General features: G+C 49.3%; 9 protein-coding genes across 9 annotated transcripts; 3 read left to right on the top strand and 6 right to left on the bottom strand.

Moving 5' to 3' along the window:
- Nucleotides 1–2,071: 2,071 nt before the first annotated feature.
- Nucleotides 2,072–2,669, bottom strand: PFICI_13850 (uncharacterized protein; the record flags this gene model as incomplete). Its single annotated transcript, XM_007842431.1, has 2 exons — nucleotides 2,072–2,134; nucleotides 2,187–2,669. The coding sequence occupies 2 exons, from the start codon at nucleotides 2,667–2,669 to the stop codon at nucleotides 2,072–2,074; spliced, it is 546 nt and encodes a 181-aa protein (XP_007840622.1).
- Nucleotides 2,670–3,742: 1,073 nt separating this feature from the next.
- Nucleotides 3,743–6,692, bottom strand: PFICI_13849 (uncharacterized protein; the record flags this gene model as incomplete). The annotated part of the gene is made up of 2 exons (XM_007842430.1): nucleotides 3,743–6,227; nucleotides 6,283–6,692. The coding sequence occupies 2 exons, from the start codon at nucleotides 6,690–6,692 to the stop codon at nucleotides 3,743–3,745; spliced, it is 2,895 nt and encodes a 964-aa protein (XP_007840621.1).
- A 2,218-nt stretch (nucleotides 6,693–8,910) lies between these two features.
- Nucleotides 8,911–9,249, bottom strand: PFICI_13848 (uncharacterized protein; the record flags this gene model as incomplete). The annotated part of the gene is made up of 1 exon (XM_007842429.1): nucleotides 8,911–9,249. The coding sequence occupies one exon, from the start codon at nucleotides 9,247–9,249 to the stop codon at nucleotides 8,911–8,913; it is 339 nt and encodes a 112-aa protein (XP_007840620.1).
- Nucleotides 9,250–16,603: 7,354 nt separating this feature from the next.
- On the top strand, nucleotides 16,604–17,389 carry PFICI_13847 (uncharacterized protein; the record flags this gene model as incomplete). Its single annotated transcript, XM_007842428.1, has 1 exon — nucleotides 16,604–17,389. One exon carries the CDS (start codon nucleotides 16,604–16,606, stop codon nucleotides 17,387–17,389), a length of 786 nt encoding a protein of 261 aa, XP_007840619.1.
- Nucleotides 17,390–18,942: 1,553 nt separating this feature from the next.
- Nucleotides 18,943–19,905, bottom strand: PFICI_13846 (uncharacterized protein; the record flags this gene model as incomplete). The annotated part of the gene is made up of 1 exon (XM_007842427.1): nucleotides 18,943–19,905. One exon carries the CDS (start codon nucleotides 19,903–19,905, stop codon nucleotides 18,943–18,945), a length of 963 nt encoding a protein of 320 aa, XP_007840618.1.
- Nucleotides 19,906–20,715: 810 nt separating this feature from the next.
- PFICI_13845 (uncharacterized protein) lies at nucleotides 20,716–22,818 on the bottom strand (the record flags this gene model as incomplete). The annotated part of the gene is made up of 7 exons (XM_007842426.1): nucleotides 20,716–20,826; nucleotides 21,007–21,064; nucleotides 21,116–21,276; nucleotides 21,335–21,537; nucleotides 21,600–21,748; nucleotides 22,212–22,698; nucleotides 22,749–22,818. The coding sequence occupies 7 exons, from the start codon at nucleotides 22,816–22,818 to the stop codon at nucleotides 20,716–20,718; spliced, it is 1,239 nt and encodes a 412-aa protein (XP_007840617.1).
- A 646-nt stretch (nucleotides 22,819–23,464) lies between these two features.
- PFICI_13844 (uncharacterized protein) lies at nucleotides 23,465–24,577 on the top strand (the record flags this gene model as incomplete). The annotated part of the gene is made up of 1 exon (XM_007842425.1): nucleotides 23,465–24,577. The coding sequence occupies one exon, from the start codon at nucleotides 23,465–23,467 to the stop codon at nucleotides 24,575–24,577; it is 1,113 nt and encodes a 370-aa protein (XP_007840616.1).
- Nucleotides 24,578–25,177: 600 nt separating this feature from the next.
- Nucleotides 25,178–26,278, bottom strand: PFICI_13843 (uncharacterized protein; the record flags this gene model as incomplete). The annotated part of the gene is made up of 1 exon (XM_007842424.1): nucleotides 25,178–26,278. The coding sequence occupies one exon, from the start codon at nucleotides 26,276–26,278 to the stop codon at nucleotides 25,178–25,180; it is 1,101 nt and encodes a 366-aa protein (XP_007840615.1).
- A 939-nt stretch (nucleotides 26,279–27,217) lies between these two features.
- Nucleotides 27,218–27,611, top strand: PFICI_13842 (uncharacterized protein; the record flags this gene model as incomplete). The annotated part of the gene is made up of 3 exons (XM_007842423.1): nucleotides 27,218–27,266; nucleotides 27,338–27,367; nucleotides 27,445–27,611. The coding sequence occupies 3 exons, from the start codon at nucleotides 27,218–27,220 to the stop codon at nucleotides 27,609–27,611; spliced, it is 246 nt and encodes an 81-aa protein (XP_007840614.1).
- Between the last annotated feature and the right edge of the window lie 214 nt (nucleotides 27,612–27,825).

Below are 27,825 nucleotides of genomic sequence, written 5' to 3'. Positions count from 1 at the left end.
GTAGCGTAAGCCGTTTTTAGATATTATCATTTGCCTCCTCAACAGATACTAGACTGAATGTTCCCCCAAGCTATTTGACCATACGAACAAGAGGCTGAGAGGAGCTATGTAGCTTCTAGTCATTGCTTGCCCCTCAACGCCCGGACCTTTTGCAAGTAGGGATTGCAGCAAAACAGAACAAATCCCCTAGGAATAAGCACTAAAAAAAACAGCTTCTCTTCCATTTAGCAGTGTTCGCTGTTCGCTGCCAAAACTCCAAGAGCGAGCGCACTCTTCACGGGATGGCAAAAACTATGGACAAAGAGGCGCAACGCTATTCCTTTAGTTGCCGGGTTGATTGCCGCAGAAGGAAGTATGTTCCTGGCTTTATAGACAGACTTTATTGCTTGACAATGTTCTTCAATCCCATCCATACGTTTATGATCAAGATGCTAACTAGCCACGCGTTCTTTGGACTCCAGTCTGGGGACTTTTCAGATTGATTGAGGATTACGCCTCTCTGCCGCGCAATAGCATGTCCAGAATGACAGTTACTGCCCGTACGGAAGTCATTCCGGTACACGTTGCCTAGATGAACGCGATTCCAGATAGAATATTTATCTAAGCCTGCCTATCTGTAATCTATCTACCCACCAGTGCAGATTCGTCACAAATCCGCCGGACTTGGTATAAAAACTAGAGATGGACGTTTTCTCGGCCATCATTTCATGAGGCGGCCCACAACGTCGACTACTGCTGGCGGGCAGCGTGGTTGACATTGTACTAGCCCAGGGCGTAGAAAAACTTTGGCGCCACCGCGGTTATCAGTTGCCGATATCGCGGGCTGGAGCTACAGCTGATTAAGGCAAAAGTGCCCGAACTTGAGCAAAAAGGCATAGAGGCATACGGGACTTTGCAAAATATACTTTGGACGGCATCCAGCCTTAAAGTGTAAAACAGTTGACAGCAAAGAACTGCCGGTATTGGAAGCCATATTCAAATCCGTACATGGAAAGGTCAATAGTGCCAAGCAGCACGGTTCTTCGGTTGCCGGATCCCACATCCATTGCAGTCCGGACGATCTAAGGTTTCTCTGACAGATCTTGCGCATTCCCGCAGTGCATGTCTTAGCAGCCCCTGAGTAGTGTACGTGATTCTAGAAGTCTGCTTTGACTGGTCGACCGCCACCACGAGCACTGAGCAGAGCAGCTGTGCAGCTCGCGAGTCAACAAAGTGGGCAGCGATCAACACACCAATCAGGCTTATCAGGTAACTGTGTACACTCAAATCTTACGTGTATTATCACAATACAATCAAACAAAAACCTGTTTACTTTTATTATAGAATTGATCATAGTACTTTTGCAGCACATACATAGTACTGCTCTTGATGATCGACTCTGGTGGATTCGGGCTCCATCTTTACGCATCTGTAATCTACCCTAGTATACAGCCAGTCCCTCGAGCTGCGTCTATACCCAGAACGTACATACTAGAAGTACGTACACTACACGACATTTTCACAGGTATCCACTCATAGGCGTAATGTCCTGACTAACTGAAGGCCTCTGGGCCTCCTCCCTCCCCCATCCTGTCACTTTGCTTCGCTCATGTCCAAAATCTACCCATGTGGGCCACGGCTGGGACCTGCCTGGCATCGGAGTGCGAACGATGAAAGTTCCTGTCATGGCAAAATGGTGGGCAAAGACGAGCAGTGGAGATGGGGGGAAACGGGCCCAATGATGAGCAGCATTACAATCCCTACTGAGCTGGAGAAGGGGGCGAAACTTTTGCCATCACGGATCAAAATGTGGTGCCTTTGCAGATGCGAGATAAGATTTGTTCCACTCAAAAAGATGAGCCCTATGGCTATGGAGCATGTCTTTCTCGGGCCGCTTGGCATATGTACACAACGTAGGGTCTGTATATACATGAAGAAATGAACGCAAGTACCCCACGAAGCATCATGGTAGGATAGAAGAAGAAAAAGAGGGCAAGGGTCAGGGAACTGAGCCAAAAAGGTATGTACAATATTGCGAGTGCCCATCCCTAACTCCTTAACCCGTCATCGCCGGGATGATGATTCAACTTCCCTACTCGGGGATACCGGCATCAGCAGCCGCAGCATCATCGGGGCTGGTCTCACCCAGGGCATCCTATAGTGAACCATATCAGCACAAGTACGCATTGGTTGAATGTTGAACTCACCAAGATGTCGCCAATGTCGTTGCGCTTTTGCGACTTGCTGCTGTTAGACTTGGCGGCAGCGGCATCGTCTGGAGACGTCTGCTCTAGTGCAGCGAGGATAGAAGCAAGGTCATCCTGTCGCTTCTCGGATGATGATTCTTTGCCGCTTGAAGCCGCAGCAGCATCCTCGGGGCTTGTTTCCTGGAGCGCGGCAATGATGGAGGTGAGGTCGTCCTGGCGCTTGTCGGCCTGGGAGGAGGAGGAGGCGCTCTTGGCCGCGGCGGCGTCCTCTGGCGACGACTGCTCGAGAGCGGCCAGAATCGACGCCAAGTCATCTTGTCTCTTTGTAGAGCTGCTGCTGGTCTTGGCCGCTGCTGCATCCTCGGGAGAGGTCTGCTCCAGGGCGGCCAGGATGGAGGCTAGATCGTCCTGTCGGCGCTCCTTGGCAATGTTGAGACCCAGCGACGCGGTCGCCAAGGTGAGAAGAATGACGGCGGAACGCATGGTGAATGAAAGAGATTATATAAAGATGAATTACAAGAGACTTAGAGTAAATCGATGCGGATGGTAACTGAGCGCTGCTCTAGTTAATGTAAGAATCCTTGAAGGTATGCGAGCACCAGACGACAGGTCTTGGAGGACTTGGCGAGCGAAAGGCTCAGTATAAGAACACACTCATCAATCAACTACGTCTGATGTCCATCGTCGCCACCATGAAATGTAAGTTATGGCGAAACAGAAAGGTTTCGGTAGCCATCCAGTCCGGATAGATGCTTCATGTTCTCTAGGTGCCATTCTCGCGATGCACGTCCGAATATGGAAGGGGGCGAGATCAGTCGAAGCGCCGCAGCAGCATCTGCCCACAACGCTCCCTTCCGGTATCCGGGTTTGCATCCGACGCAATCCAATCGGGAAATCAGATGATAGTACGATGTAAGATTCCCGTGCCGGAAAAGCTTGATTCTGTCGACTAGTGGGAGTTGATCGTGTTTCAAACGCAGATCTGTGCGTGAAACCTTGCGGCACATCCACGATCCGCGAAACACGAACCAAGGGATATGACATCAAAGATAATGGAGAAAAACCACATATAATAATGGTACCTTGACGTCCTCACACGAAATAAGAAGAAAAGAAAATATTCGGGTTTTTGTTGTTTATCGGTAAAAGTGAGGTATTGAATCTGACTAGGTAGGCATGAAGCTGCCAACCATGCTTTGACAACGGACATCATAAGATCCAAACACCGTGGGGTCAGAAGCTGTTGCACAACACCAGTGGGTTAACTCCACCCCAGACCTCAAACTGTCCTTCTTCACGACTCTGCTATGAAGCGGTGTGACCGCTGTTGGAGCTTGCACTGCTACGGAAATAATTAAATGCGTATTAGTAAAAGTTTCAACTATTCCGCTATCAAGAGTCGGGGAGATTTATGGTTATAAATGGTCGCAGTAAAGTATCGTAATTGCAATGAAATCATGTCCTCCGTCTATGTGTCGACATGTCCCTATATTCGAAAAGGCTACCTCAGCTTCCAAGTAGATGAATGTTGTGACAATGAATAGCTCCCCATCATTCTACATCAAACAACATATATCACAGGCTCTGCGCCGACTATCTTTCGTGTTTTCCGGGACTTCTTGGATGCTATTATCCGAGACTGCTTGGGTGTTATTATTCCTCAAAGTTCTTCTCCCAAATTGACCTTGAAGCTGCGCGGTCAACTCCTGACCAAGTATCCCGACGAGTTTCATTCCCACGGTTTGGCCGTCGAAAGAGGCGTTCCAGTCTGCACCATGGCTGAGTAATAATTCTGCGACTTTGTACACATGGTCGCGATCGGTCACCGATGTTGACTCGAGCTGCGAGATGAAGGCGCTCCACACAGTCCCTTCGAGTCTACTGTAAGATCTTTGCGGGATTTCATTGGGTTTCGCGCCGGCTTGCAGTAGAAGAGAGATGCAGTGGCAAGGAACACTGTCTGCTGCGTCTAGGCGGTCTTTCTGCGCCTGTTGCGTGTATGCTGTTTTCAGAGGCTGCTGGATCTCGAAATTCAACGCCACGTCCAGCGCCTCAGTGAGATAAGAGCTGGGTTCATGTTTCGCTTCAGGTAAGTGATTCCTTACTTCCAACCTCCACTTCACGTAAGGGAGGAAGTCGAATGCAGAAGCCAGGCCGAGAAACCAGGAGTCTTTATCCATCCAGACGTGCTTGACCGCTTCGGCGCGAAACACCCTGTCTGCTTTGATAATAATACTCAGCAGCTCCATTTCTGAGTTTGAAATCATGGTAGACGCTGACGCAAAAAAGAACAGGTTATGTGTGTAGTCATACATTGGATGCTTCCTTGACCGACCACTCATCTCTCCAACGCCGGGAAAAGGCGCCGTCTTCATTAGAGCAAGGATAGCATAACAGGCCGTCAGTGCAGGGTTTTCTTTTCCCAGCCGTTTTTTGAACGTCTCGTGGATGCCGTGGTAGTCTAACAGGAAATCGCGGAGCGTTCGATGCAAAAAGTTCACTTCGCATATGAAAAAGCCATCCTGTACGATGGATCGTGTGGAAGTTCCCAACTCCAAGAGGCCTCGAGATCGACCGTCAAGCCTCCGCCGCAACTCATCTATTCGGTCCATAAAGTCTTCGTTCTCCATTTCTTTGCATCTGAGATTCATTGAAAATGCTGGATTTTCCCCAACGTCATCCAAGAAAGAGTACATCATAGCAGACTGAGGCTGACTGGATGATGTAGCGATCGCAAAGTAACGAGACATGTGCCTGTGGTATATCGGAGAGACAGAATCTATGAGGACCTGGAAGAACGGCTCCAAATCTGGCGGAATGGCCTCTAGTCGGTGTTGTAGTGTGGAAAGTGAGTCGTGGTACGTAATCCCCTCGAGAAGTGTACGAACAACCAGATATACCCAGAGGAAAACCCCTTGAGCTCGGTCTACAACTTGAGTGATTATTTGAGCATACTCTGGATCTCGAGACATCAGTACTTGAAACTGTGCATGCTGATTGAACTTGTCCGTCACGTAATGTTCGATGTCATCGTGTGTTGCGTCCTCCAATTTAAGATGAGCTTCGTCCCCATATTCATCACGGAAGACCGTCCATGGCCGGCTTGAGACACAAATTTTGATATGTGGCGAGGAACTCATCATTTCAAGTGTCTTCAACAGATCGTGGTGTGTTGCTGTCTTATCCAAGAATTCGTCCAGTCCATCGATGAATAGGCAAAAGTTGACCCTTATGGAGTTTGCTATGACCCTGAACATGTCCAAAAGTGTGTCTGACTTCCAGGAATTGTCGTCTTGATCAAAGTGAGTGAAGCCGTCGACAGCGTCGCAAACTAATGGGATCAAATCTTGACTTTGAGACAGCATCTCGAAGATGATGGAGCGCAAAAGGCCCTCCTGAGACTTCTGAAGAGTGTCACCCGAATTCCAGAAGTAGAACTTAGCTATGACGACTTTATTCCCACCAGACCATACCTGGAGGTGTTGCTTCGTCTTGGGATTATCGCAGAGATACTTCATCAATGTCGATTTCCCACTCCCCGGCTTTCCATAAAGCCAGTATATTTTGCTGTCAGTCTCCAGCCATTCTCGTAATGTTGATTTGATGTTGGTTAGAGTATCTGATGATGATGAGTCCTCGAAGATCCAATCAAATGTCTGGCGGTATGCGTCACTGATATTATGATATCGAGATAAGATCCTGCTGAAGCGTATAGCCTGGAGAAACTGGTCGTAAATCCGCTCCGGGTTCGCAGCACCAGTGAACTGCTTGGCGGCCGCGAGGACAAGCTGAGAACTCGTTAAGCCAGTCTCTATGGATCTTTCTTCGGGACGACTGCCATGTCCCAGAATGGCTGCTCTCAAGTCTGCAACATGCTGGTCATTGAGTGAAACACACCGCTGGACTGTCTGAAGGAGCTGTTCCTTGGAAGTTTTGAATTCTTTTGTGTCCTTGACTCTATATTTGACCAGATTGGATTCGATCTTCCTAATAGCTTCGGCAATCTCGCAGACTTTTTCCTGAGTGTCGTGAACTTGTTGGCTAACGGAATTAGATTCCCGTATCAGCTATAGCTATATTTGAGTGGAACACCAACCTGGTGGAAACAAGAATATGCCTCGTGATTTGTCTCTGGAGACTTTCGAGCCTATCGGTGAGGTCTCTGATCTCACCCTTACCCCAGACCTCCCTTAACGCGGCTGCAAAGCTCTCCCATTTAGAGTGCTGTCCATTCACTTTGACCGAAACCAAGGCGCGGAGTAGTTCTGACGCCAAATCCCGAGTCTGTGTCACCAGCGCCTCCAAATCAGGAGTCTTCACGCGTGATTTGCTCAATACATCATTGAGGCCAATGATCTTAACGGTGAGATCTTCAATAAACACAGTCTTGGCACTACCGCCCGACTTGGACTTGTAGATTTCATCTGCCCCAGTCAGCAGCTTCCAAGTGAACTCGACCACGGCCAATATATTGCACGTGAGGCTAAGGGCAGATAAAGGATCCATGACGGTCCTGGTGTTGACACATTGTGGGGCCGAGTGAGTATTGCAAGTCGTATCTCACGGCGCAAAAGTGATGATGGGCAGAACGCCATTTAACAACACAGACTTCTAGACGGGTGGTAAGGCTGGCTTCTTCGTCAAAGGCGGCGTGTATTTACGTTTCTCCAACTGCAGGTCAGATTTCGATGGGTCTTATCACTTGACCCATGGCTGTGCCCCCAACAGCCAGTGGCATCAGAGTATTCGCGAGGCGCACTTGCATGCATCTGGACTTCGCCACTGCGCGCTGCACCCTCCATTTTAGCTAGCGGTCGGCCAATTCATTTCTGGTGGTAGATACTGTTCTCCGCCTAGTTCTTGGTGCCCCCCATGTCGTGCAGAGCCTGGGGATTAACGAGTCGCTTGGAGGATGGCCAGAGCCTACTTATCATAGGTGCCTAGCAGGCTTTCGATATCCAAAATTCATCGCCACACTATCGCTTCACAAACAAGAAGCAGATCGCTGAATGCCAGGAAATAGGTTGTGCATTCGTTTGAACCCCACGTGGAAGACATGCAATACCGACTGTGCGTCAGCCCGGGGCTGTACGAACCAACGCCCTGACCGATGGCAGCCAACTCGTGAATTCTCATACAGCTGCAATACCATCCTTTGTGCATTCACCCTCGATTCACGCGTACGAGGAACCATGACGGTAGCAAGCCTGACGTGGGAGCCAATTTTTGAAGATGCGCTCGTGATCTGAGACGCCCATAGCTAAGGAGTAGACACTTCGAGTTGTGCGCATGCTAGATAGGACTTGTCGGAATGTTTCGCTAGCCTTTGTGCTACATGAAATGTTTCTCAAGCTGAAAATAGTCATAGTAGGAATGTCGACAGACCTCGCTCCTTTGGACCAGTGTTGGCGATATGGATAAAAAGTAAAGGCCAGGATTCTTCGACATGTTCAGAGATGAGAGACCTCTGCGGGCTGAAAATGCTTTCATGTCGACACAACCCAAAGTTCACTATCAGGTTCCCAGGATATGATTGTTGCACGGTAGAACAACCTATCTAGACTCGACCAGTAATGATGCAAGGCTTCTTTTTAGAGTAGTAGACTTGGGACCAGGAGATTATCATTCACTTGGAACAGACTCGAATCATTTGTTGTAACCTCGTTCATTTCATCTACTCAGAACACATCAACTGAATCCATCCTCAGCCCGCTTCATCTTCTTCCAGCACGACCAGTATCAGTGCACGGAACTAGATTCACCAATCCATATTGGTTCTCCCCTCCTCTCCTTCAAACAACGAAGAACCATTACATAAATCCAAAGCGGCTTCGAAACTCATCGCGGGTAAGGTAGGTAAGGTAGGTAAAAGCCAAAAACCAGCACGCAAACCAATTCTGTCCTCGCCGGCGAGCACACAACAACAAAAAGCAAGATTGGGTTTTGGGGTATCTCAACAACACGAAGGCGTTGAAAGGTGGTCGGCATAAAAATAAAAGTTTCAAATAATCGTGAAAAATGCCTTCGTGTACACCGAACTCGTCGCACTCATCTCCAACTGTGCGACTCATGAAACGAAAAAGGAGGGAAGAAAAAAGGGGTTTGCTTTTGAACTGAAAAGAGAAGTGCCAGCCGACAAGACACTCTCGCGGACTCTGCCCAAAGACTTTCGTCTCCTGAGAGTGTTTGCCGGGCCATTGAAACATTATGAGTGGTAATCTAGAAGAAAAGACACCAAACACTGTCGCGCCGGGTGGTAAAAGAAGCAGATAAAAAGCTCTTTGCTGTTGTATGCTCGATGATAGCATCCCATCCTCTCTCTCTCAGTATGCAGCAGATGCAGGCATCTGGTCTTGAAGCGTCATGTACTCTTGCTCCTTGACGGGGTATCTCGAGAAGAGAAGAGAGGGCGGGGTGCACCAACTCCTTTTTCGGGGGGGTATCGTTGTCAATTGAATATCTTCAACGTCGTCCAATGCGTATAAAATATGTCGTGTGGGTTTGTGGGAAATCATGCTGGTTTTTGACAAAGGAAAAGAATAGAAGTGATGGTACGCATCAACGGATTCGTAGTCGCCATTTGGGCAGAAATAAGAATGATCAAGGTGCGGCGTTCAAGCCGCAACCTTAATAAACCACCAAAGCATAGTCGTATAATCCACCTCTTGACTCAAACTTAAAAATGCAACGCCCCATGTCAAGTCGACACCAATTGCGGCGCGACTTATAGGAAAGCAGCAACGACAACTCCCACCAGTCCAGCAGCAGCAACCTTGGCAGCGCCGAGAGATCCAGCGCTGTTGTCGGGCGTCGAGGTAGCAGAGGCAATGGGAGATGTTGCAGTAATGCTGGAGCCAGTAGTGGCGGAGGCAGTGATCTTGGTGACTCCGGTGCCAGTAGCCGAGTAGCTCGAGGTCGAGTTGAAGGCGGTAGAAGTGGAAACAGCCCTTTGGATGGTGATGGTCTTGTACAAGATGGTGGTGGAGGTTGTGGTGCTTGTAGCGCCATCAGCGACGGCCAACAAGGGCAGAAGCGCCAAAGAGAGTATCGAAGAGATCTGCATTTTGACAGAAATACTGGGTCTCTAGTTGATCCGTGACGGGTAGTTTCCCAAGATGATTCGATATATATCGAATTGATAGATGTGTAAAGTCGGGTCAACAAAATGCTGGACCTTTTAATTGCAGATAGGAAAATCCTTTTCCAAGCTCTAACACGATATCGGGCGATAGAAGATTGTATCTTTGGATGCGCTCGTGACAAGAAGCGTGTATAAGTCAATGAATGTCGGTTTGAATAGTCGATATTCAAGATTTGTTGTTTGTTTGTATGATCGAATGAACGATTGTCAATGTGTGCGTTCGCAGAATGCTTGAGTAGACTTTGCCAACGAAGTCCTGTGGGTTGAGTTTCGATATGTTGCACGAATGAATCTACGGCGAAGGAAGAATCGAAATCGAGTGTACAAGTAAATGCAGAGAGGGTGGAGGGGGGGCGAGGGTAGTAGTAGAAGAGGAAAGCCACGATCTTGCGTCTGGGGGGTCACCAAAGGCAGGTCGGCGGCAGACAATGAATGGACGGCGGCATAATGAGATTAATGAATGGAATGGCTCGGCTAACGATTGGCCAAAGGCAAGCGATCGTCAAGTTCGTTGTGCCTGGGTTGGGGTTGGCGAACCAGGGGTGGGCGTCCAATGCCTGCTAGGGCCTTGAGTCCTTCTGGGGAACAGACTCAGTGGGCTCTCTCCCTTGTGGATTAGTGGATTTAGGGGCCCTTTGAGCCCCCCCGGTCGGGCCTGAGATTCTAAACTCAATGGCACCTGACAGCACAGGCCGGCCCCGAGTCTTTTGGTCTGGCGCGTGCTTTAAGCTGCCTTTCAGTCTGGGCAATAGAGCCCACAAGCCTTAGGTAATTCCATGTATGGTACGTTGCCGACCACTAGGCTCCATGGGACACTTACTACTCCATACCGCTACCTGAAGGATTTGTATTTTGATATTCTCAAATCATGACTTTCTACTACTCTCGTCATAGTAATAAGCATCAAGTGGAAACCTGATAGATCTAGACACACGCAGACAGCCTACAATGCACATCCAACTTTCCCGCAGTGACACAGCAGAAACGTGGCTCAGCCAAAAGCAAACCACACCATAGATTCACCATTCACCACAACGCTGTTGCGCGCGCGCTTCAACCGACCGCACAAACAGCCGTAGTCGGGCTGCTTTGCTGCTTGTTCTGGCTAAGGCATTGGACGCAGGGCCTGGCTTCATCGTTGCCCCGTTCTACGAGTCCATTGTACATGGAGGTGGTGGTATTTGAAGGCGCCTGGACGGTACAGGGTACCTATGGGTTGTCTCATGATGCAGGACCGGAAATTGCATCGTGAGCCTTTGTAAGTGACTGAACTGGACTAGCCTAACTGGGCACCGCCGACGTTTCTCGACGTGGTCGATTTTTTATTTTCTCTCTTGGCATTACTACCTCGTGCGGGCAACCTGAGACCAAGCGAGAAAAGGGAGTGTTTTCAGTCCATGAGTTGTGTGGTGATTCTTTTTCTCTCTACTATTATGCTACTGAGCTGACATGCGCTTTCATGAATAAATTTATTCTATTTGTGCAATTCTTATGGGAGGCTACTCAACGCGGGGCAGATGATCATGATTTATTTGTCTTTGCGCCACCATCATCATTTGTAGCATCAAGAAGAATCTGAGAAATGTTTTTATTGCGCAAACAAGATCTGGCTCATAACTCATCAATCGCAAAAGGAGTCGGTCATCGGTGTCGTCGTCAGCTAAATCCATACTGCTCAGTCGCTAACCCCGACAGAGGCAAGGAAGATGTAAAAAATTGCCCGCCAGCGAGGGATTTGTCCCACGATTTGCGCGCATCAGTTTACCATTTTCATCCCTCGTTGCTTGGCGTTGCGAGCGCTACAGCGACTACACACTGCACTTGCGGGACGATTTGCTGGTAGTTGCCCAGAAACGCTCCAGCGCGCTCGAGGGGTCGGAGATCGAATTGAGTCGAGGCCGTCGTTCATAAACATGTCGTCGAGGCCAGATGAGATTGCACAATCTCATAATAGTCCGGATGAACCAGGGTCACGATGCCATGCACAAAATGATTGGTGCCTTGGCCCTAGGATCGAGCTTGGCAAGGATCCGTTTAAGCTTGCGTCAGATTAGTGTTGTTACCCCCCAGACGCCTCAAAGGACGGCTGTTCCTGCAGACGGTTCCAGTGCAGCCAGCGGCAGCGTCTGTCTGTCCATCGGCAAGGTCCAGTGAGTGGCCAGTACCAAGTCAGCTAGCATTAAGCATACAAGCGACAGACAAGGACGCTTGCAGGCTCAGCACGGGTCACAAGTGCTTGGAGAAGCTTGCCAACATTTAAAGCACGGAGCGCCGAGTACACACGCTACACTAAGACTATTACTACAGCATAGGCCCAAAGTGTGTTCGTGCTCAGCATGGAGTTTTCTGGATAGACAGGAGAGATAAACTCAATGGAAGATAGAGACGACACAAAACACCAATAGCTGGCCAATCTTGTTCATGTTTTATGGGCTCTAGGGATGGAGCACGTGCGATCAACTTGCGAGTACGGAAGTACATTCCAAACTGCTTTGGCCCATTTTATTGGAATGCCACCTGCAGAACAGAATGCAGGGCCAGAGACAAGGACTCTTGTGTGTTGTAGTACTACTTGTCCCAGCGGGCACCCAACACCATCAGTCCCGGCGTTCACGATGGCCGACCCAACAGAAAGAGGGGATACAAAGACGAGAAGGGAATGGTCCCGGGCCACAGTACCACCCAACCCCTTTCGCAGTGTGGACGCCTACTCCATTGATGCTGCAGATATGAAAATTCTAGAACGGGCAGGTTGACTGCTCATTTTGCCCAATTTTGACCATTTGCGAGAATCTCAATTTCCATCCCACTATCACATTGCACGCCGCCTACAACGCCTATCTACTTGGACGGTAGCACCAGTGGTCTTGTGCAGTCTATTGAACGGGTATGTATTCTGATGGACTGCTAAATTGACGAGCTTGGGTCCAGCTCAACCTTCGTCCCGCTGGGTTTCGGAACCATGCGAATGGGGCAGGCAGGGTTGTGGATGGATAGCACCAAGGCCCATGGATACTCCATTTTGCCTACCTCAGAGTAATACTACTACTACTGTGTATGAAGCTATGGCAATCTCATCAAATTATCACCACGTCCCACGTCGCGCGCGGCATCTTGTTCGGAAGCCCTTTGCGACAATTTTGGCTGGTGGAGTTGGTAGAGACCCCATTTCCATCCGGGCGTTTATTCCGTCGTGTCACTGACGAACAGCATGGACATGTCGTAGCCCATCGGTCGCGATCAAGGGAAATATAATACTCTGTACACAGTATTCCGTACGTAGGTAGGTAATTACCAAATTTTCAAGCAGTGTGCACCTTTCACGGACTTGCTATTCTTGTAACCTTAGCACATGAGGGCTAGGATCTCCAATGCGATACGCGGCTACCCCCTTCGCATGCTTCTCATGCAACAAGGCCATCGCGTGCTTTACATGCCTTTTCGTATAACAATCCATGACCAGTCGCACGATGACTCGCAGTATTTTCATCATTCGCCTTGAACCATGCACTCATCGGGCTTCTTGTATTACAATGCATAGGGGGGATTAGTGCATGGTTGTGTCGTAGGTTTATATGAAAGAAACGCCATGGGTCCACGCCATCCTCTCTCCTCGTCATTCCCCGGTGCGGCACCAACAAGCACTTGTCGCGCCATTTGAAAGACGAAATGCCTGCGTGGATCACTTTTCGACTTGGGGATGCCCATGATGAAATTCTGTTCAAGAATACATGTGTGCCAATCTGGTATCTAATTCTACTGTTTGCACTGTATGTGTATGCAATAAAAAAATATCTCATTCATCAGATGAGGGTTCATCTGAAAACGCAGCCTTGAAATCTGACGCCTTTTTTTTTTTTTTTTTTTTTTGGAGAAGCGGCTTCGTACCACGTGAAAGAGATATATTAGGAAGCGAGACAGACCGTTACAGTTGCGGTGACACTGCGCTACCATAGGCACGGCACGGCTCTCTTGTAACTAACTTGTAGATACAATCTTCTTTTCGTTGCTCGCCCAAAAAGAAAAGAAGAAGAGAGTCCTGGCTCGCTAGAAGATCTAAATGCAACTTGTTTCATCAAAAGGAACAGAGATTCGAAAGGAAGCCATTTGCAACTATTGACCGAGCCTGGCTTTGAATACTTGGTAGGTCATATAAGCCAGCCTACAGACCTAGCAATTTTGGACTGCAGCCTAACAGAAAAGAGCAATCGCCTCCCGCCATCGTTGGGTTTGATGTTACTAGCCTATGCTGAAGATCGCGATTGAGTGTTCCAATGGGAAATTTCGCATCAAGGAGGCCGAGGAGGGAGGCGTCAACGTCAGATGAAAACGTTTGTGGAAATAATTACTGGCCAGCAGCTCAACAGCAGCCAACTGAGGGCCGTGTGTCAAAGACCCGGTCCCGCAGCCCACCCAAGGGCAGGTCGGCTAGATGGACGGCCCCAGTAAAATGGACCGTGTACACACAGTACTCTGTACCCCTCCGACCACCTCTGGCCTGACCACCACCAGGCCAGGCGCAAACATGATACACGGACAGTTTGATATTCTCGTCTGAACTTTTTTTTCACGGGCTGAAAATGTGTTTATGCGCTTTGTTCGTAAAATAGAGGGAAATTACCCAAGGGATTTGACAGCCTGCGAAACAAGTATCAAAAAAGTGCTAATAGGGGCATGGTTGGGATGTTTGCACGCGCATTGCGACCAAAACTAAACGAGGCCGCCGGGTGCCCACGCAATGCGCACGCAGATGGATGCAGCTTCAAAAGATAGATCCCATGTTTCGCGATCGCATTGCGTGCATACTGTCAAACCATAAGACCATTCACAGAATACATGTTCATACCAAAATCGGGTAGTATATACGTAGGGAGGAGTTTTGCGCGCCACATCTCCTACTGTGCTTTGCAGATGATCGGCCTGCTGCGCCATCGTCGGGGCGTCTCAGGATCCCAGACAAAGTCGTAGGGCAGAGCGATGTGCGCTTTCTCAGTTCCCACACACCACCCCCGGATCTCGAGATCAACATTTGGATCTCTTGCGGCTCAACGTTGATCGCATGGCTGAACCCACAAGTTTTTGTGACGATCGCCATCTCGAATGAGTTTCTTCTGACTTCATGACATACTGCACAGTATAATGTGCTACTGAGGAACCACGATAATATGAGCACATTTGAGAATAGATCATACTCTTTTACCACTTATCTAAATGAAATGTCTTGCTCATGGAATATCTTCTAATAAAATTGTTGGGCTCCGTGCCAATCTCGATACGTCACATTGTCCTTGCATACATGGCTGGCTGTCTTCAAATCAGCCGTCCACTCGTGTCGTGGCCATGCATTTAGCCGTTGAACATGAGAAACTGCATCACCAGAATCAGCCGTCTGCCGGATATTTGACAGAATTCTCTTCCCCGGAGGCGCGTGCTTTTGCGACAAAATACAATGTGTACCGTTCATTATAATAGTATTGGAAACTGCAGCTCATATGATCAGTGGCAACACTTATAGATCGGACAAGTGGTATGGCTGTGGTTTTGAGATATAGTCATGCAAGACCACACGCCTGGTGCTCATTTCAACATTCCGGCAGGAAAGTTCTGAGGTTCACGTAGACAACTTGCTGCCTGTTGTATACAGGCTCGTCTATTGCAAAATTTCTTGATACCATTTGTTTGGACCTGCCCGTACTATCCATCCATTTCACTGTTAGTCATGTAGTAGCCTCCAACTAATTTATCTGCTCTGATAAAGACTGTGGATATCTTTCCAATGACACAAGTGGTGCTGCACGTCGGAACTCTCGGAATATGCTGGGGTCTTACTCGAGTGGAGGCCAGAGGCCACTCTCCATGACTTGCAACATTTGATTCTGTCCACTGACTCTTTGAATGATTGGGTTCCTGATTGTCCAGATGATAATGTCTTGATCAGTTCGGCAAGGCTATGATCAGTCTCATCGAGTAGCCGTGTAATCTCTTCTGGGAACAACTGGTGATCTTCACAAGATCCTTTGTAAGGACTTTGACTGATCGAGACATGCAAGGTCCCGACACATACACGCCCGAGGAGTCGAGAAACGAACATGGTTGAACCACATCTACTCAACCTCGGAGAACTTGTCATGACAACACCGAGGCTAAGACAATTTGACAACACTGAGCATCGCATCACTGTTCTGTACTGACGCAGTTGGGATCCACGACAACTCCCCTGTTCTGGATTTATAAAGAGGCTCTTCCGACGCTTTTTTTTTTTTTTCAAGCTCTATAGGACCAGTCTAGACTGCATGATTGATTACTTGTGCTCAAATTGTTCTCTGTTGGCTCAGATATCAAGTCGCGTTGAACCTCATCCAACCTGTCCAATGACCAGTTTCGACTCGAGTATATGCAGAGCACTCCCAGTGCATCGATCTCAATTTTCATTATTGAGCCCAAGGACACTCGAATCCTAGAATTATCTAACGACATTTATTCATTCTAATATGGCTCCCATTGATCAATACTATGGTGGCCCTATCATCCAGTACACTCACATTAGGCGACTTTAATATTGCTTCAACACCATTGACACATAATCAGCACCATCAAAATATCCGCAACTCGAACGACTACTAAACGAAATTTGCTCGTGTCCTTGAGTTCGACTTCTGCCGTGAATTGATTCAGCTGTCTCGGAGTTGTGAGTCTGACATGCCAAAGTCCACTTCCTCGGAGATACTGAGCCGCAAGCCAGAGTGCATCATGAGCGCATTAGCACGCACATCGAAGGCAAAAGACGTCCATCGCTTGGCTAGCTCTTAGTATATGCTCGCACAAAGGTTTTCGATGAGTGTATGTGCCGCAAAGTGTGTTCCGAAAGGGGATATCCTTGCTCCGAGCTTCTCCGAGGGTGTCATCGTAGGTCCGAGAGTAAGCTCCGAATCCGTAAAGCCGGGGTAAGGCTGGTTCGGCCGGGAGCATTTTAAGCTCACAGACAGCTTCGGACCGCCTTATTCCCAATGGCAACTAACCATAATGCCGACATCTCATTCGACGTCCCGCGAGTATGACTTGCAGATCTTGGGCGTGGACGCACGTAAGGCTGTGTGACTATAATGTATAGCGCAAAGGCAAGTCTTCTATATAAGACGGCCAAGACATGCGATACGTTTCTCTGGAGATGAAGAGCATAATCTCATGAAACGGGTAATAACTCCATCAACCTGCAATCTACAAAAAAACTTCCATCAGAAACCTTGTTGTTCAAAAAGTGCAGTCAGTCTTCACAATGGAATCGGTCAGCCAGTACTTGAGCTCAGCTCAGTCCTATGGACGGAACGATTTAGTACGGGCCGCAGCCATCGCCGCAGGAGCAGTACTCCTACCTCTCTTCATCGTGGCGTACAACGACTACCGCTTTTATGTGTCCCTCGGGCCCCACGGCATGCCGGACAACTTTTGGGGCTGGAAGAGACAACTCAGCCTGGCGCCCAAGGCGCGTAAAGACACGACGGTGCCGGCGCCATACGACCAGGCCGAGGCGGCCCGCGCATTTGGACCCAACTCGGCCGACACCTTCCTCAAGGGGCCTCTTCAAGCCCGCCCCGGCGGCCGTCCCGAGGTCTGCGGCTTCGTGGCACCGCAGCGCCAAATGACGGACCGCTGCAGCGAAGACATGAAGAGGGCCATGAACGCCTATCTGGACGAGCTGGTCTTGGAGAATCCGAACCTCTTGCAGCGGGAGAACTCGCTGCTCGAAGGTCCCGTGCCCGCCGTGCAGATCAAAAAGGGCGCGCCCATTCCCGAGTGTCTCAAAAAGACCCGGGGCGAACTCATCCATGTCCACCCGCCAGATGGAAGCACACACCTCGTTCTGAGTCTCCCTGACTCGGCCCGGGTTATCGAGCAGTGCTGGGGCCAGCGGCATCGATTGAGTGGTGGGCCTATTCTTCAATGGGGTTACACACTCATCTACGGACCTCGAAATGAAGAGGAGTTTGCCCTGTGGAAGCAAATTGTTTCTGCTGCTGCTAGGTTCACAACTTCCACTGTCGGCAAAGTTCAGATCCCATAGTTTTCCCCTTCCTTCTGCGGTTAATTTTCAAGAGTTCTTTGGATTCAGCAACTAGAATCATGTGCTGAGAAGTGGAGTTCATGTGAAAATTGGAATCTAAGGAGTATAAAAGCGGAACTCTTTTGATGGCACGGAATATTGGATATATATACCATTTACACTGTATATAATGAACAAAACATTTCTTTACGAAATTCACTTCATGTTGCCATAGAACAAAGACCACAGCGCTGAATATTGTCACGTGATAAGTGAGCATGGATTCTTGGTGGTATGAGTCATCTAGCTGGCGATTTATTGTATGAACAGGCGAGTCCTTCTCAACCCTTGTACGTCTGACGCGGTGCTCTTATCCTACTGTCGAACCTGACTAGCAACGCCTGGAATCTTTTATGAAAGTGCGGCCATAACTATCAGTTGCGTCTTGCTACTTCTTCTCAATTTTATGATGACGCCCTCTTCGATTGTACTAGTGCCATGGGATCCGAATTCGCCTCGGCATGTCGAGAGAATGAGCCAGCAACGTACAGCATGTGGATGGAAGGTTGAAAAAGTCCCGGATTGGCAGAAATTCCAGAGAGATGGAAAGTTGGCGTTCTACTGGATTGTGCGTCAATCCTACTGACAAACCTATGACTACAGGGCTATCACACGCTGATAATCATTAGACACTTGGTTCTGACCACACAGATAGAGATAGCCTCATTGACAAACATTTGAAAGAATTTCCAACCCAGTCAGAGCCCCTTCGAGACAGTTGTGTCTCACTGATGGGACGCAACTATATACCAGACGCTTCGACCTTTCACCCAATTGGTCATATTTGTCTCGATGGCTGCGTGGAGAATCACGCTAATAACCGTCTCCTGATATCGCCAAAGGATGGTATTTATGCACTTGCTGCATTTTACATCTCAGAGGCTCTGCAGGGCAGTGGAGTTGGGGGTATCGCCATGTCGCTGTTTGAAAAGTATGATTTTAGGTTACAGAATGAGCAGAATCACTTTCATCAGCAGCTGATTTGAGTTACAGGACTGCTGTGCAAGTTCACAATGCCAAAGTCATTACGCTCGACACTTTATCCAACGAAGACACATCTATTGACAGTCCTCGAATGGTTGCGCTTCGTCGACCAGTGCCCAAGGTATCATGAACATCCTATATTCCTCTTCTTATCGCGACCGGCCTCTCAAAGTGCACAGGTGACAATTGTAGATTGGTACCAGCGTCGCGGCTATATCATCTATGATGTCGTCAAGAATGGTGTGTTCGATGTAGACTCGACTGGAAAGAAGTGGAGCTCGACGCTGCTGTACATGAAGAAAGATCTTGTGACTTCTCGAGAGTCGTAATGAGCAAGCACGAGTAGTCCTAGATTTGATGTGAATATGACAAAGACCCAGACCTTCTGTAAATACATCGTTGTAACAACTTCGCTAATGCCAGAAATAGTGCCTCTTGAACAAGCAGTGAAGAGTATCTTTACTCCCACAGAACGCTGACGCTTTCCTCTACCTCTATATAAATACCATGAATCATTAGTCTCATATGATCTATAATTGATCTCCTTCAAGCCATTTCAACATCACTTGAGCACAGTGTTCCCACCCCAGATCCATCATTAAATGGTGAGCACAGTCATTGACAGTCACCACCATGCAGGCCTCTTTATCTAGCTCCAGATGCGTTGCAGCAGCTGCGTAAAGACCAGAATTCCTCAGTACCATGGCGGGAGGAACCAGCTTGTCCTCCACACCGGCAACGCACAAGACTTTTCTCGTCTTGGTAGGCGTGCCGACGCCTGCAAGGGCATTCAAGACCTTGCCGGCCTCGCCGAGGGGAAAGCAGATGAACAGGCCCGCCATGGCGCTCTCCAACTCTGTTCTGCACATGTGTATCCATTCGTGGATTGCTTCCTCTTCCGCCTCTTGCGTAAAGAATAATTGTCTGACCTGTTTCGGCGTCGAGACCAGGCCCCGATCACTCCATATGTGCGGATACCCACTGGGAGCTTCCACTTGCTTGATATTCCCTATAATCTCCTGTCCGCCACCGTATAGCGGTACAGAACCGAGAAGAATGAGCCCTGGGATTTGGCCATTTGCATTGTCTCTTCCTATATGCAGCAGACCATGCGACAACATGAATTGCAGCGCACCACCACCGAGTGAATGGCCGACGAGAACAGGAGGTGGACTATTATGGTGATGTGCGACGATCAAGTTTAGAGCAGATTGGGTATCATGTGCCCAGCTGAAGAGAGTCGTGAAGAGAATCTTCCTTAGCCGGCTCTGTGACCATGAGGCGCCATGTCCGCGGATTGACAGGGCATACGCTGGGTATCCATGAGCAGCAAAATAAGGCAGAAAATTCATATAATCATGCGCTGAACATTTGGCTCCATGGAGAAAAAGTAAAGGCGGTTTATTGCTCGATTTTTCTGTAAAGGGAAGTTTGCGAAGAAGCTCTAGTGGTCCGTGGCGGCCCTCGAGAGGCACTGCCTCTATCGATGACATCTTTGATATTGGCGGAAACCGAGCCAGATGTGAGGAACACGCAAAATTAAAGACAGCAAGAATGTCAGTTATATTCCCGTCAAATGTATAAATCTTTCTTTCTGTAGCATCAAGTCAAAACGGACAAAGAAAGCAACAAAGTTATAAGAATATAATAAATCCGAGTCCAACAGTCTACTGGTCCCGACGCAAGGGATCATAGGCCAGGCCAACATCCGACCAAGCCGCCAGCCGCACTAGCAACATTGTAGGATTTTGGTGAGATCATTGACTTTTGTATCCACTTGTCTCAATCAAGACGTCAAGATCGCTAGCATCTGCTCAATCTAGATCGATTCTGGTTGTTTCTCATCGAATGAGTATATGCTGGGCCCGTAATCCACCTTGGATAATATGTCTCTGTTTTGGCTTTGGCCGGCGAAACTCAATGTGCACTAGATAACACAGATTGATCATATGTTTTACGAGCTCAATTTGTTTGCTACATGCATGCATGTCTGCCGAAATCACACCAGACTGCCCCCTTGCATGGCCATGGGGATTTGTTCAATAATTACTGCTTTTTGCAATGACTAGAGCGTACGGATATATGCTTCTCACCAATTTGAAAGAGGCTGTAGATTGATTGGTGGACACGGGGCGATAGGCATGGTTTATAACCACTTGGCACTTGCAAACATGCCAGCATCTATGTCCAGAGCCATGCTATCCAAGTGTCCTAGAAATAGATGGGCGCCTAGATGCACGTTGGACTTTAGTGAATGCTGGCCGATGGTCTTGTAACTCAAGTCCCTGGGTGTCCTTCATTCCCTAAACACCAAAGTGACACATCAAGAAATGTACCTTGAAGTCACCCGAGGTTCCAAGAGAATATGAAGGCGTCGCAGTCAAAGTATATCCTTGTGCGAGATAGAATGGCAGCTGTACATGCGAGAGTCAGCATTATTGGACAATGGAGAAGGCCATGGTGTTTGCCCACAATGTACTCATGTATGCGGACATGGAGTGGCCTTTTTGCTTCGCGAGCCTTCAGATACATGTTAGTGAGCAAGAAAATGAAAACCGCCTGGCATATGTAATCCTGTGTTTATGATCACTCACAACTTTCTGCGTGTAGTTATCCAAAGCTCGACCGATCCCTTCCCTCTGACGCGCTGGGCTGTTGTTGGTTTAGCAGATATGACCATGAAATCCACATCACAACACGTACTTTACTACAATGATGGAAGTTGTGTAATAGTCACCAGGCGTCAAGCCAAATTCATCATTAGTGTGACTGGTCTTTTCTCCCCATTCCCTGACCCGTGCCATGTAGTCTGCCTCGCCTGTCAATTCGAGGAAGCGATCCCAGTCCTCGTTTTCGGGCAGCCTCTGTCTTAGTCATTAGCCGTTGGATTCCTTTGCGTGTCGTGCATGAGAGAAAGTCTACAAAGTCTGTCACATAAGGCAAACGTGATTTCCCAGGCTCAAAAAAGGCACGAAAGCCAAGCCACTCGCCATTCTCCCGAGCTCCAATCAGGGAACCCGACTTGGCAACACGGTTCAAGTGGGAGGACCAGAACCTCTCGTGCATCTCCACATTGGACTCGTAGGGAGCTGCGCCAAAGAATATGGTTAAAGCTGGTGTGGCGGCTGTACCGAGCAGAATTAGTCGAAATTGCGTCCTTGACGGGCATAGAGATACATTGGCTCACGAGCTCGGGCAAAGGCTTCTGCCATCCAGGGGGCAGCTTTGCGACAGTCATCTTGGGAAAGACCGATACCACTGAGGTTGACGATTTCCATGATGCGAGTGTGTATCTTTTGGTTGATGAAGTACTGGTGAAGAGCAATTGCGTTAGAGCTTTTAGTACCAGTATCTGAAAATCTCCAAACATTCAGATGGAGACTATAATCTGACATGCAAGTTATACGATTTCGGCATTATCCGGGTCTCGCTCTTTGTACAGCAACATGCCATGAGCCAGTCTATACGTGATACTTGGCCTGCTCATTCACGGCTTACAGATAGACTGTAATTGAAACGAAGAAGCGCAGACTTGACTGATAATGTACCATGCAGCAAAGTGCAAGTCTCTGGATTTTGTATTCCCGTTGGAGTCCACCTAGTTCACAAATATCGATGGGGAGACTGATGCTTCTCGGCAAGTCGAAAAATCAAAGTGAGCAAACCGTATATTTTCCATATGCTTTTTGCAAAACCAAAACCTGGGTATCACGTAGACCAAACGCCAAACCTATCATGTCATACCGTATGACAAACATCTCTTCCTCGGAGTGCACTTTAAACACCTCGATATGTTCACCTCAACTTGATCACCGCTCTTAGACAGCTGACCATACGCTCCCTCTCTCCTACGCCAGCCCCGAGTCCATTCTCCTCTTCCTCCTCGGGGACCACGTCGTCCACGGCGCCTAGACTGCCAGTCTGTAGCCTGACCTCGACATCTCCTTGGCCCTGGAAGAAGGCGGCAACATTCACCACCTTTTCTATGGCCTTTCCGGTGCCAATCACAACGACCTGACGTGCTTGATCCAGGGCAATACCGTCCTCGGGTCCCTTGTGCAACGCTTGTATCCGGCTCGACAGCGGGCCGAGATGACCTTTACCTGCGACGGTATTGGTCAGGGACTGTGGTGTGTGTGTGGATGCTGTTCGCAGTGACTTGTTGAGCTGTTTGCGTACCCTCGTGGTGACGGAGCGGAAAGGCGAGCGTGAGTTGACGTAGATGAGGTGCGCAGCGTGCGTCGAAGGGTCGCGACGAGGCAAGGCGCCACGTTGAACAGTTTGGCCTGGGACACAACGTGAGATGAATTGGAAATGATTCTAGTAGTATACACACCTTTTGGTATCGGCGGTAGCTTCTTAATGTGCTGTTTGGTTTGTGCTGGATGCGCTTTGGACGATGCCATGATTGTGAGAATCTCGTGTCTTTGCGTTGCCGAGCTTGATTATGACGGGTTTGTCAGGAGAAAAGTTTTAGCATTTGCTCATTGATTGATGCCTAGGGTAAGGAAGTATTTGCAACACGATCGGATATATGCTCAGAGCCCGGTCTGCCTCGAAAGTGGTGATTGTATTTCAACTTGTTCATCAAAACCTCAATGGCCAAACGTTCAATGCGATGCGACCACCAAAATCTCAGAAAAAGTGACGTGGGGTAACAGCGGGGACCATTCCGCTAACCAGGGGCACTGGCAACACTAAAAGCTTAGCGGATAACCCTCTATCGGCTGCCTGAAGCTCTCGCTGAGCTCCCCACCAAGTGACGACGCCAGCCAGCTTTGTTCTGCCCCGTGGCTTTACACGAAGCAACATCCATTCTTTCCATGTTTGCACACATTTATCAGCAGAAGCTATGAGCTCATAATATCCCGGTGCCTCGTTAGGCAGAACTATTAATCTTGCAAAGTAGGCATACCAACATAGCATCGCCATGTCTGTCGAGATCTGGCCTCCAGTTGCGCCGGCGCAGCTTAAAATCGAGGAGGATGCCACTCTTGTAGGTCGATGCTCAGCTCATGGGATATACGAGTTGTCTTGAGTCGCAAAGTAAACATGGCACAATCTCTGTCACTTCCACCAGCCTCCTCCTGTCTGAAAGATTCATGGCAACATGAAGGAGAAGAAGACGACTGGCTCCTCGTTCCCATCTATCCCAGACAAGCCACCCGACTAATCCCGTCTGTCCAGGCGCGCGAGCTTACATGGCTTCTATCAGAACTCCAGTCTACCCTAAAGATGCTCAAGTCGTCCCTCGAGGAGACTTATGCTCTTCTGGCGCCAATCGACCCCGGTAGCACCCTCGTGGTCAGCACACCGCGGCACGAAGCCATCAAGGGTCATGTCACGCGGGTGGGCACTCGCCTCGTCAAGGGCAGCATCCAGCTGCGCCTAAAGACCATACCGCAGCAGACCTTGATGCTCGACCCGGCCAGCCCGATCCATATACCTGAGCTCACGACGCTCAACACGCTGCTGACCCAGTCGGTGGATATCTTGTCCTTTATTGTAACAGAGTCCTCGCGAGACAAGGCGGGTGGAAACCGTGGTGATGCTAGCGATCCGAAATTCTTGTCCTCGCAGCTCCGTCTGCTGGCCGAATACCTTGCCGAATCGCAAGCTCTGCTGAAGGGTCCTCAGTTGACTGATCAGCCAACGAATACTATACAGGATACGGCATGGACCAGCTCGTCCGTCCCACCGTCGTGCTTCAACCCTCCACTACCCGCCAATCTCAGCTTTTACCTGACTCTGCAAGATGCCTCGCTTGTTCTGTTTCTACGAGCGCTAGAGCCTGCGGATGCCCCCGTGGCGTTTGGCACCAAGTTTGCACTGGCAATCGGCACAGCCCGGCGCTTGGAGCACGACGAGGCAGACCGAGTCTTTGCCTTTTGTCCCGAGGGTGCGGATGAGCAGTCGCCCATCACGGCATCAGGCTCGATTCGAGGCAATCTCCACCGCACCCGAAGCGGTGGCCACGGTGGCGGCATGGGCAAAGGTCGAGGCACCGAGACACAGGTCTTTGTGCGAGAAAAAGTCAGAGTTGAGAGTGCAGACCCGAGCCTCATGAGTCTCAGCTCCAAGCTTAGTGCCCTGAGCCACACTTTGACACTTGCGAGGATGAATTTGGCCGTCGTCATGGGCGAGGACATAGATATCGGGGCCTAGAGTGCTCTTATTGAAGCTGCAATACGCATTGGGGACGAGCAAATGTCACTGCAAGGATATAGTGAAATAATTTCAGAGCAGTCGCGGAGGATTGCTTCCGGCGTACAGGTTGGTGTATCTCAAGAACCAGGGCGGCAAAGGCTTCATTCTTGGAGTGGAGAGATTGCAGCAGCCTGTATATGCTGCCCACCCAAGGCATGGTTTCGAAAATGACGTGGGAGACGAGATATTGGCATGGCTCATGAGTATTAGAGAATGTTCACCTTGTTTAAGTTGAAAAAATAATATCACTTTTGGTCAAAGAATCATCCAAATCATTTTCACGGCGGTTCACATGCGGATCCTTGTGACGTGACAAAGCAATTATTTTTTCCCCGTAAAACGAGGCGGATGCAAACCGCCTTTAGGTGATGATACCTTTCCGGTCGAAATACCTCAATCCTAGTACAAAGCAGTGACACTATTCGCCCCAACTTGTTTCTCTTCCGAATGAACAATAGTACTGTGGTTGTTACACTTCACATGAACCCTGATTGACTGATTCCATGCCAGCCTAAATTTGCGTAACGAGTCCGTTTCCATGGGATTGCAAGACCATGTTTATGCCACGGGAGACCATGGCATGGGGGTCAAGATTCTCGACTTCATGCCCTGAATAAGAGGCACAGTCTTGTGGACCGTGTCGGCCCAACCCTCTTGTCCCCAGCTCTGCTCGCGACGTCTCTTACGTTCCTCAAGGTTGGCGAATTGCCACAGGTGGTGAACAGTGTTGAGATCGCCAATCTGTACGAACCAAGCTCCAACACCTTCCATGACTTCTCTACGGGCCTTCAAGCCCTTGCGCCAGTGCGTCTCCCAGTCCAGCAGGTTACCCGGGTGTAGAGTGTACGACCTGAGCTCAAAAACGCCACCAAGCTGGCGGGGCGAGGTAGTGGGCCAGAAGCTGAATTCCTGCATGATGGAGGTTTTCTTGCTCTTGATCAACTTCCTGAGCTTTCTGTCAAACTCGGGAAAGTCGGGGTGTCTCGAGATGGAATGCAGGGACTGGTGGTAGCCCTGGTATCGCTGGTACTCCCAAATGTGAACAAAGGTATCGCAGTCGCCAACGTCGGTGCGCCAGCTGCCCACGAGGTGGACCTTATTCTCCTCGATAGATGCCATGCGCGGGTACCACTTCCCAACGAGCTCGACATACTCATCCACCTTGTCGGGCTCGACTTCGTGAAAGACGATGGAGTGGACATATTTGCCTCTCGCAAGGACAGCCGAGAAGGAAGCTTCGAGCTGGGCGTCGAGCTCGCGACCCTCCTTGGTGCCGTAGATCAGGTTTGTGAGCATGCCCTCGGGTCGATGGGGTTCTTTCTGGGCGGCTTTCTCGCGGGCTTCGGCTTGACGTCCTGTGGGTGCAATGCTTAATGAGCCAAGACCTTGAGACGTTTGAAGGAGGGCGCCTTGCTCAGCGTCCCCCTCATATTGAGCTGATGATGAGTCAGAAGATAAATTGAACGTACTCTCTTCCTTTTCCTGCTCCATCTTGACCAGCTTCTCGCGGAAAACCTTCTGCTTGGCATTGAACGACTCGACCTGGTCGAGGGTAATATCTGACATGGAAGGAACCTTATGCTGAGCAGCAGAGACGCTGAAAGCTCGTAGGGAGCGTGGTGCAGCGACAGCCGCGCGGGCAAAGCTTCGAGTCAACATTGTGACTGTTGTTGGTTACAGTGACGTAATGGGTGAAGATGGGTTGTAGTAGAGACAGACAGCTTCAAATACTCAATCAGCGGAATGAAATAGATTCAGAAGCTTGACCGCGTTGTCTGCAAAGTCCCAGCTCCGAGGACCTTGGGATGTGTGAATTTGGTGTTTTTGGGAGGTGCGGAGAGAAGGAAGAAGCTCGCTGCGTTTGTCTCAGCGGACGCGAATGTAGGTACAAGTAGTGGTGTTTCCCGTTTCGGGTCAACGTATAATGGTACGTTTAGTGAGTTTAGTCCCGCCAACTTGCAGACTGGTGGACTCTGGATCGAACGACAGGATACCTTATGCAGTTACAAATACGACCATACAAAAAATTCGCAAATATTGAAAGCAAACGAAAAGGGGAAATGATGTTTATCAATGGTTGATCTGGTCGTATGGATGCTTGTCCCCCGCACTTTTGGGGCTGGACCTTGAGCTTTGTGGATTGGATTGGCAATTGGCAGCTCAGGGAATGGGTATAACGAGTTCACTAAGCCGTAGCTCTCTCCGCATTCAGCACCTGGAAGTTTACCCGTCTGGGGCGAAGGGGGGCCCGGTCCAGCAGCTCCAGCAGCTGTGTTGTGCCTGTCCATGTTATTTTTATGGAGAACTTGAGCCGGTGGAATGCGTGATGTCATGGACGCGAGGAGTTGCACTTATTGAGGTTTACCCATCTAACTGGATTCTACGGCATTAGCGGGTTCTCTTCGGCTATCTGAGTAGCGCCTCGATTTCAAGGCATCCAGATTAATTCCGGGTCCAGCCTCGCTAGCGCTAAGCAGAGCTTTGGACTCAACGCATCAATCGCGGCTTTTCTGCATCTTCCGAATCGAACAACCTTCAATTCGAACCACTCACATCACATCTCCGACTCACCCCCGAGTATCTATCCCGCCCGTCATCATGTCTTGGTTCGGTGTCACCCCCCTCAAGAAGTTCCCGACGCCAGTCCGTATGTCAATTGTCTTTGCCTGTTGCTCCGGCAGTCACTGTTCCTTGCGCAATTACTAACCTCGAATATAGTGAAGCCTCTGGCTCCTTTCTTCGCTGCCGGTACGACGATATTCTCGCGGATCTGATCTGGTGGATCAATTGGTTTGGAGGATAAACGAAACTAACCAACAATATAGGCCTCGTCATCCTGTACGGAGTTAACAGCGCCCAGAACGCCATGATGAAGAGTATGAACTGTTCCGTCGCACCACGAAACCAATTGCGTCTACTAACCAGGAGATCACCAGGCGACGAGTGGAAGAACGACCCCCGCAACCCCAACGCCGGCAAGGCTGCTCACTAAATATCTCTCTTGGGAAGACAAAAAACCACGATGGGGGATTGTGCTGGACGATGAGAAGGCATTTGCGACAAGAGCATGCATCATAGAGAGATGAGATCCCGACGCCATACCGAGGCCGATCTGTACCATAGAGGCAGTCTATTGAATTGAGGATTGCAAGCATACTCGACATACTACCTCGTTCAGCCAACCTGCAGGCTCTATAGCCGACCGC

This window comes from Pestalotiopsis fici, assembly GCF_000516985.1.
Source record: "Pestalotiopsis fici W106-1 unplaced genomic scaffold PFICI_Scf_12, whole genome shotgun sequence".
In the NCBI taxonomy this organism is placed as follows: domain Eukaryota; kingdom Fungi; phylum Ascomycota; class Sordariomycetes; order Amphisphaeriales; family Sporocadaceae; genus Pestalotiopsis; species Pestalotiopsis fici.
This window is presented reverse-complemented; position numbering and strand designations above follow the sequence as displayed.